The sequence below is a fragment of the Penaeus monodon genome, chromosome 4, assembly GCF_015228065.2.
Source record: "Penaeus monodon isolate SGIC_2016 chromosome 4, NSTDA_Pmon_1, whole genome shotgun sequence".
Taxonomy (NCBI): Eukaryota; Metazoa; Arthropoda; class Malacostraca; order Decapoda; family Penaeidae; genus Penaeus; species Penaeus monodon.
In genome coordinates this window covers 35,883,824-35,893,897 of record NC_051389.1, presented here as the reverse complement: position 1 = coordinate 35,893,897, position 10,074 = coordinate 35,883,824, and the positions used below count along the sequence as shown (strand labels likewise).

The 10,074-nt window shown below is 29.1% G+C and overlaps 2 protein-coding genes across 2 annotated transcripts in view; one reads left to right on the top strand and one right to left on the bottom strand.

Annotated features, from left to right (window-relative positions):
- LOC119572046 (E3 ubiquitin-protein ligase RAD18-like) overlaps nucleotides 1-2,545 on the bottom strand; it is a gene marked incomplete at its 3' end in the record, with an annotated part of 11,692 nt that extends 9,147 nt beyond the window's left edge. The window contains 1 exon segment of the mRNA XM_037919063.1: nucleotides 2,295-2,545.
- A 245-nt stretch (nucleotides 2,546-2,790) lies between these two features.
- The window catches only part of LOC119572035 (CDP-diacylglycerol--glycerol-3-phosphate 3-phosphatidyltransferase, mitochondrial-like), a 21,607-nt gene continuing 14,323 nt past the window's right edge, over nucleotides 2,791-10,074 (top strand). The window contains exon 1 of the mRNA XM_037919061.1: nucleotides 2,791-2,921. Within this exon, the coding sequence (XP_037774989.1) occupies nucleotides 2,881-2,921 (41 nt within the window). The 5' untranslated portion in view covers nucleotides 2,791-2,880. The remainder of the gene's footprint in view (nucleotides 2,922-10,074) is intronic.

Below are 10,074 nucleotides of genomic sequence, written 5' to 3'. Positions count from 1 at the left end.
CCTTTACTTTGTCACAATATATGTGGCATGAAAAAAATATTTTAAACTTTTTTAGTCTAATAATCTTTTGTCAAATGAAAATCATTGTAGCATACCAATCTGTGGACAAAAGATAGAACTTTTCCTGGGCCTGTGATAATGTTCAGCACACAGGATAGCTCATAGCAATTACTATTATAGGGTTAGCCAGCCAAAATATTATGGGGGAATGGGGGAACCCTCCCCCTACCCCCCACCAACCCTCTCCTCAGGCAGTGCCTGAAGGGCACGCCCAGCCCACTGCAATTTAAATTGTCAATTAAATTTTATGACAGAGTGGGGATTCAGTCTCTTTCCGTATTAGAAAGAATTACCATAAAGAAGTGCTTATACACACTGCCTTGGAGAACACTGTCTCAAAACTGTTGGGTACCAATTGGTGTACTTTATGATTCAGTAAACCTATATGGTTGGCTGTTTAAAGTGGAAGAATTACATTCATCCTTCTATATCTATATTCACAGTATATGAGAAAAGACACATTTATAGACATCATCTCCTACCAGTAAAACCAAAGGCATGGTCATATGAGCCAAGTAGAATCTTTGGGTAGGTTATAGCATGGCCTGCTTCAGTCAGTGGTTTCATATGCATACATTTCTGACTTTTACTTAGGTTTCTTATCACAGTTATTTAGGTTAAAATGTATATTCACCCCTAAAATCTAAGCTGTCTTGACTGAGCTATTAAGTTTAGATCTCCTTACAGCTATATTATCTCAGTTAATTATCAGCGTTTTAAAACTGGGGGGTTTGGGTTTTCCCACCTTATTTCAGTGAATAGGATGCAGTGAGGAAAATTTTAGCATACTTAGCACTTTGTAGTATCATCCTTCCATCCTCAAGGTCTCCTCAATCTCAAAAACCCCTGTTGGGACTTCTACATTCTTTCAAGCCATCAACAACCACTGCACCCATCAATCCATCCCTTGCCCTTTCCCTAGGATCCTCTCCTCTCTCTTTAAATAGCTACTTGCAACATTAATCATTTTCCCTGTATCTAACATGTTGGATCTGGGTGACAGACACATTTTCAAGTAAAAATAGGCAGAGAGGCAGGTGACTGGAACATTTCATCATGGAAAAATATTTAGCCATGGGAGGGGAACGTCTCAAAATGGGAAATTGTTGCTGAGTGTAGACTGATGGGAACGTCTTATCGTGAGTGCACAAAGCACTTGAAGACTTTAAGGGTGAAGTTTCACTCCATCAATGAGGTTTAGGGAAGGCCATCTCCATCTCTTGCATATGTCCAAGGAGGACATATGCAAGAACCTATTCTTTTAGGGTGTTGTTGGGTATGTCTACTTGCTAAAAGGACTGTAACTATGACTGGACTGATATAATGATTGCATGACATACATATCCTCAGTGAAACAGCCATTCTCAGGATGGCATTATACAGTACATGCCATCTATGGTGATACTGAAACCAAGTACTTGATATTGGGCCAAAGTACCCGATAATGACTACTGCACTGCTATTGCAGGTTGATACAAATAAAATGGTCATAGCCACAGACTTCATACAAACAAACTTTCCAGTGTAGAGACAATTCTTTAACATTGATAAAATCACCAAACTGATCTGAAAGTAAGATTTAACATACAACATTACTTCAATTCATTTTATATTACTTATAACTGGGGATGAATGAAATCCCTGAGAGATTGTTGAACCAAAGTAAACATAAAAATGTACGTGCAAAAGCTTTTTGGTATTGCTACCGAGTGCCGCACCCTCCAGAGACGAAGTCCCAAAACCAGCTTATCGTGCAAACCCCAAAATCCAAACCTAACCTTTCCTACCTTCTATATTCCCTAGACGGGAGGACAAATCGCCTGTGCCCCCTTTCTTAGCACTTTGTGCCAAATTACAGAAAACTCAGCATTAAGAACTCTGGCTGTGAGGGTGTTGTGGAGACTCTGAGCCGTTTTATGTAGTGGATATTTTTATGATTTCAAGGTAAATAAGAGGTAGCTGCAGATGTACCTGTGTTGTTTATTAGCCTATTTCTTATGCTCGATAAGATGGCAGTGTCCATATCCCTCTATTTTTGTGTGTCGCTCTCAGAAACATTAACCAGACTTTTTTTTAAGCTATATAAAACAATAAGTATCTACATATGAAATTGATTTTAGGTTCCCATAATACCTTGCTTTTAGGAGTTCCTCTCTGGAGAATGCACCGCTCTCGGTAACAAATACCGAAGTTGCAAAAATCAGCATATTCCCTTATGCAAATTCTCAACTTACCAAAGCGAGACGAGCGCGGTTGCTTGATGATTTTCTCCAACGGCATAAACGTCACATGTCATCAGCTGCAACTGGACACAAGAGATTTATTTAAAAAATCAGAAAGCATCAACGATACTTCCCTGGGCTCCCGCAGTGACGTTCAATGCTGACACGAAGACCCTTCTTCTCTTTTCTTCTCTTACAGCGTCTCAGGCTTTTTGACGTAGAGAAGCTGCCTCGTCGTTCGAATCTGTTTGTTTACATTTTCCCCGCGCAATCTTACTGAAGGAGTACATCTTTCTAAAAGGCAAATTTAAGGACGTTGATTACTCAAAATTAAAAGATATATATAGATATGTATATATATCTTTTTACGTAGATATTCAACGACTTATATTTTTTTAACTTAAGACGGAAATACCACTGATAATGTGTGCCTTACATTTGGTCGCTCCCTAACATTTAGTGTTTCTCTTAAACACATAGCTGTGTAAAATTAAGAATGTACCCAAATTTAAGATATTCAGCTGTAGTTTAGCACGCTGTTTGCTTGATATAGGTTTGTAATCTTGTGGCGAAAACTAACTGAAGATGTATTACCGTAATGGCGCTCTACTCGCCGCATCGTCTGCACAGGTTACAGAGGTAAATATATTATGATTTAGGTAATGACCCAGATATTGCTTGTCAAGCTTCTTCTCGATGTAAAACTACTGTAATTATGAAGTCGAAATTTCAAATAGCTTTTAGTAGAACTTTTTAACAATTCATGAAACCAGTTGTTACCGACTGGTTTCTTATGACAAGATGTATACCAGTAAATCTTAGATGTTTTATATAGTGCTTAGGTGCCGTGTGAGGAAGGCATGGACTATGCTAGAAGAATTTTGGGTTAGAATTGAATATATTCCCTTTTTTTTTTATTTGCAACGGAAGTACATAGAAGATAAGTTTCTTAGACTTATTTGCTCTATCGTTTCCATATATTATTTTCCCTACAAATGTTGGCTGGATGAAACGACTTCTTCCCCTCCCAAAATAAATCCCCAAAACTGGGATCAGTGAACCCCAAAACCCAAAATACCTTTCCTGTCTCATATTTATTCCCTAGCCTCTGTTCCCCCCTTTTCTTAGCACTTCACGCCACCTTACAGAAAATCCGGCATTAAGAGCTCTGGCTGTGTGAGGGCATCGTGGACTTTGTCTCTGAGTAGTGATATGAGGCCGGAGCAGCTGTATCTCTGGCTCGCGTTTGTAATATTAACCCAAAAAATTTTTACCATGATGGGAAGGGAATTTTTTTTTTTATATATTAATTAATATATATTAAAATTTTATATAATAAAATTATATATAATATATATATATTATATATAGGGATAATATGTTATAATTTATATATTGTTGGTGATATTATATAATATATATTATATATATATATAATTATATAAATACATATTATTATATATATATTATTATATAATAAAATTTTTAAAATATTAATATAATAATGTTAATAATTTACTATACATAATAAAAATATATATATATATATATTATATATTTTATATTATTATCTAATATATTTTAAAAACAACATTTATCGCACACGCACACGCACAACACATGCACACACCCCGCACACCACACGACACACACACGCACGCACGCACCACGCAGACAACAACCCCACACACACACCCACACACACACCACACACCCCAACACACACCACACAACACACAACCACACACACAACCACACACACACAACAGACCACCACCCCCGTACACACATGCATAATAAAATTATATATATTTTATAATATATATATATATATAATATATATATATTTTAAATATAAATAAAATAAATAAAGGAGGTTCAGTCTGAGCCGCCTGGTCACAGCATGATCCCTTTTTAGTTTTCATGCGTGATGCTTTGGAGTGAATCGTGGAGGGTCCCCATTCCTTTCCCCGAGAGTGCCCCGGGTCCTTTTTAGGTAATCATTCTCTCTTTTATCCGGGTTGGGACCAGCACTTGACTTGGGTGGGTTGGGCCACCCCCTGGCTAGGTAGGGAACAAGGGGAAATTTTTTTGCCCCAAGGGGCAACGCGGCGGTCGGTATCGAACCCTCGAATTTAATTCCGTCGTGACAGTCTTGAGTCCGCGTCTAACCTTTGGCCATCGCGGCCTTGCGATCATGGGCTTTTCCCTGTTTTTTCTTAGCAATTTAGAGGGGGGGGTTTTCCTTGCCTTCCGCCGGTGTTTTTTTTTTTTTTTTTTTTTTTTTTTTTTTTTTTTTTTTTTTTTTTTTTTTTTTTTTTTTTTTTAAAAAATAAAAAAAAATTTTAAAAAAAAAAAAAAATAAAAAAAAATTTTTTTTAATATAAAAAATAAAAAAAAAAAAAAAATTAAAAAAAATTTTTTAGTTTTAAAAATAAAAAATAAAAAAAAAATAAAAAAAAAAAAAAAAAAAAAAAAAAAAAAAAAAAAAAAAAATAAGAAAAAAAAAAAAAAAAAGAAAAAAAAAAAAAATAAAAAGAAAAAAAAAAATAATAAAAAAAAAAAAAAAAATAAAAAAAAAAAAAAAAAAAAAAAAAAAAAAAAAAAAATTTTAAAAAAAAATTTTAAAAAAGAAATAAAAAAAAAAATAAAAAAAAAATATAAAAAAAAAATTATAAATAAAAAAAATTTAAAAAAAAAATATATAAAAAAATAATAAAAATAAAAAAAAAAGAATATAAAATATTTAAAAATATAAAATATAATATTTTATATATAAAAATTTTTTAAAAATATAAATTTTAAAAAAATAATAATAAATATATAAAATATATAATAAAAAAAATTTTTTAAAATTATAAAAATATAAAATTTAATAAAAAATATTATAATTAATTAATATTTTTTAATTAAAAAATTTTTATAAGAATAAATATATATAAAATATTAATAAAAAAATAATATTTTATATTATAAGTAATAATATATATATAATTATTATATTATATTATAATATATAATATTATATAAAATATTATATAAAATATTTTTTATCTATTTATATATATATAATATATAAAATTTAAAAAATTTTTTTTATTAAAAAAATATAATATAATAATATTAAAATATTTTATTATAAATTAAAAAATATAAAATTTTTTTTAAAAATAATTTTTTTATTTTTTTTAAAATAAATATATAAAAATATATTATATATAAAAAATTTAAATATATAAAATAATATATAATTATTATATAATATAAAATTTAATTTTATTTTAATTATGTTTTATATTAAATAAATATTATATTATATTTAAATTATATATATATTTTATTTTATATAAATATATCTATAAATATATTATAATATATAAAATTTTAATAAAATATTATTTATATTTTTAAAAAATATATAATTTTAATTTTTATATATATAATAATATATTTTTATATATAATATATATTAATTTTTATTTTTTATTTATATATATATAATATATTTTATAATATATATATATAATTATATATATATATATAATATATTAATATATATATTATATTATTTTAATTTTTATATTTATTATAATAAAAATTATATATTATATATTATATAAAAATTAATAATTATAAAATTTATATATATATATTATCTTATTTTGTATAAAAATAGAATATTATTATATAATATATTATATAATTAATATATAATAATTATTTTATAAATAATTTATTAAAAATTTTTTATATATAAATAAAATTATATTTGATATGTTTATATAATATTATATTATATTACGGCAATCTGAGTCGAGGGTTCAAGCCATGGGTCGGCGGGTTCCCTTTGGGGAAAGGGCTTCACATCGATTGCATCCCTACCACGGGGTTGGCCAAAGCCAGCCCAAGTCGGTGTGGTCCCAAGCCCGGTAAATGGGGTGTTTCCCCTAAAAGGAAACCGGCACTCTCCGGGGAAATGGGGACCCCCCAATACTCACTCCGGCATCACAACATGAAAACTCAATTAAGATCAGGGTGTGACCACGGGGAGCTCAACGTGAACTTATTTTATTTATATTTATAATATATATATATATTTAATATTATAATTATATATATTAAAAAAAAAAAATTATATTTTATTTAATATTATTATATAAATAAATTATTATTATATATAATATATATATATAAAATAATTTTTATAATATATATATATATAATTAATAAAAAATAATAATAATTTATAATTATAATTAATATAATATTGCTATTTATAATATTATAATTATTATTATATAAAATTTTATTTTATTTATATGATGTATATATATATAATATATAATTTTATATATTATATTTTTATATAAAATTTAAAAATATATATTATATTATAAATATAATATTTATATAATATATATATATTTTATAATATTTATATAATATTAAATTTTAATTTTTATATATATATAAAATAATTTTATATATATTTATAATTATATATTATTATTTATTTATTATATATATATTTTATTTTATATATATTTTTAATATATTTATATATTTTTTTTATTATTTTTTAAAATATTTTTTATAAAATATAAAATATTATATAAAAAATATATAAAATATATAAAAAAAACACACAACACACACACACCCCACACACACACCCCCCCCACACACACACACACACACACACACACAACACCCCACCACCACACACACACCCCACACAACCCCACAACACACACCCCTAACTAACATACATACATATTTGTATATATATCAACTCATATACACAACCACACACACCCACACACACACATACATAAATATACATACATACATATTTTTAAATATCAACTCATATAATGTATAGATTTGGGGTGAAAAAAATTGCGTGCCATCTTTTTTGGAGATTTTTTCCCTTTAAATTCAAAGTATGCTAAAAAGATTGGGCAACAAAGATGTACTATATATGAGTATATAAGGGGAAACAGTATTTTTTATTGATATGTTTTTACATTTTTTTTTCAGGGTTCTGGTGTGAAACCAAAATGTCAAGTATTCCTTCCAAAGGGAACACAGTATTTGTGATTAATTCATCAAAGGGGAAGATCCAGCGCTTTATACAGCATGCCAAGCCAACTATTGTAAACTGCAAATTTATTGGTGTCACAACCCATGCGAATTCCCTAAAAAGCAAGGGTTTTTTCAGCATTGCCCGGCCTTTCCCTAGGGGATAAAGGGATTTTTTAAAGAATCCAGTTATATTTGTTTTGCAGTGTTCACAAAACTTGACTCTCCTTTTAAACATCCCTAGTACTTTTGAAACATTTAAAACTGGTTTAAAATAATTATGTATTAAGTTTTTTTTTTTTTTTTCATCAAAAGGGGTTGAATAATCACCAAACCCAGAGGTTTTCCCAAAAAATGCTAACCAAGCTCAAATATCACACGTTTTAGTCTTCCCTGTATTGGGGAATGGAAAATTAGAAAAGATTGGGAAGGTTCCCTTTTTTTTTTTCTTTCTTTCATCAGTAAATTCTGTGTTTAAAAATTAAACCCTTTTTACCACAGCATTAAAAAGGGCTGAAAAAAGGCAATTTTCTATGTTATATTGCCCGTGTTTTTTATGCAGTTTCTCTTAAATTTGCTGTGAGTGATGGAAGGGGTACCTGAAAGTCCAACTATAGTTTTGAGGGTCCCCTAATTTTACCTCTTTTCTTACTCTGCCCCAAAAGGTAGTATGGTAAATATCCAAATAGGACTCCCCGAATGAAAGTTAAGGGGCCTAAAATAGCATAAAAATGGAAGAACATTACACTTACTGTTCACATAGGCCTAAAAAACTGGGGCCCTATTCAGGTTATCGTGATGGGGATTTTGTGCCAAAACAGCTAGGCCAGAGAACTACAACATCGTGACAAGGCTCGTTTGTAGGGAGAAGATTTGATAATAAGACACATAGTAACTCTTCAGTTACCCGGAGGAAGCAAAGAAAATCTCCCAAAAACATGGTTTTCCCAAAATCCCCGCTGTAAATTACTTCAAGGAAAAATATTTTGCCTGACAGACCTTGTAAACTTCCCTTTTTGGGGTTAATCCCCAAAAGAGGGAAGATTCAAGTTTTATCATCCGACCAGGAGGGGATGAGGGTTTTTGACCGATTTACAATTGCCCGAAAAACTGCTTATTTGGGAATTAATTGCTAGGAAATTAAACTTGCTCTTTCAAAAAATATGAAGTTGAAATTTGTAGCCTTTCTGGAAGGTCAGCAAAACCAAAGGGTTTTACAAATTACTGAACACCAGTTGAGCATGTGTGTCTCTAAATATATACTGTGTTATTTTTATTTTTTTAATTTTGTTTTGTTTTTGGGGAAAAATTGCTAGTAAAACCCGTCAAGTTTTAAATTTTTAGTAGATCTTTCAGCATAAACACAACAAAAATTTAAGCAAATTATGGTAGAAAATCCAGGGGGTTATGCAAAAGAATAATTTTAAAAAAACACAATTAGTTAATCAGTAAGTTTCCCGTGTTTTCAAAAAGTTGATATGAAAAAGAAAAAAAAATAGCTTTTTTTAAAAAGGGAAAACCTTTTAAAGGTTCGATGTGTAAAATAAATACAATTTACAATAATTTTTTATTTTTGGGGGTAGGGAAGCCATAAAAAAGTCACTTTGCTTCCCCACTTACCAGTTTTAGCTCAGTTAAATATTTTTTTTTAGATTTGCATATAAATATCTTGCAAAAAGGGGAAAATTTACAATTAAGGCTCCATTCTTAAACTTTTTTATTGGCAAGTGTCAGTCTCAAGTATATTTACAATTTAAAAAGATCTCACCCAAATTCAAGTTTAACATATTTATATTTCCTCTTCTCAATTTGCAGTGTGACCATGTTTTTGTTTTTTTACAGGTACCCACCATGGTAAAGCGAGTGATGGGGTGAAAGTCTCAGGTGAAATGGCTTTTGGACTTCCTAGAGGTTCCGGGGAGACTAAAAACCAGCAATGTTGCAGCCCCCTTTTTACCAACACCCAAATTATTTCTGTGCGTTTATGAGCAATGGTAAATTTTTCACAAATTATGATTTTTTTTCTTTTACTACAACTGCATCTCTACTTGTGTAAGTATGTTCGAAGGATTTTTCATTATCAGCTGTAATTATACTTTGAAATTTTAATATAAAATAAAAAAATGATATTTTGTATTAAGATCCTAAAGTTTTATAGTGGTTTAATTTTTTCCATTTTACAGTATGCTAACGTCCCTCGTGTGACAAAAGGATTTTTATTTTGTTTATTTATTTTTGGGAAAATTTTTTTTATTTAAATTTTCAAGAAAACAGTGATTTTGGGAGGTCCACTGTTTTTTAGTTATTAACGGGTTTTACATTTTGAAATCCAAAAGTGCTTATCAATTTCGGGCCTCCCCCCCCAGTTTTTTTTTTTCTTTTTTTTGGGAAAAGACAAAAAGTAGTATTACTTTTAAAAACATTATTATAATATAATTGTCAAAATAATAATAATGAGTCAGCAAAATAATAATTAGACTGAAAAATAAAGTTTTCAGTAATATAAGAAAACTTATTAAAAAAATTTAAGGTTTTTTTTTCCCCAAAAAATAAGAATAGGGTAAGTGGGTGAGGCCAGATAGGCAAAATTTGCCTTTTGGTGAGTAAGCCTTTAAAGCCACCTTATGTAAAAAAATAATAAAACAAAATTACAGTGTATTTGTACAATGATTTAAAAATTTATCCTTTTTGTAGGGTCTTTATACCATAC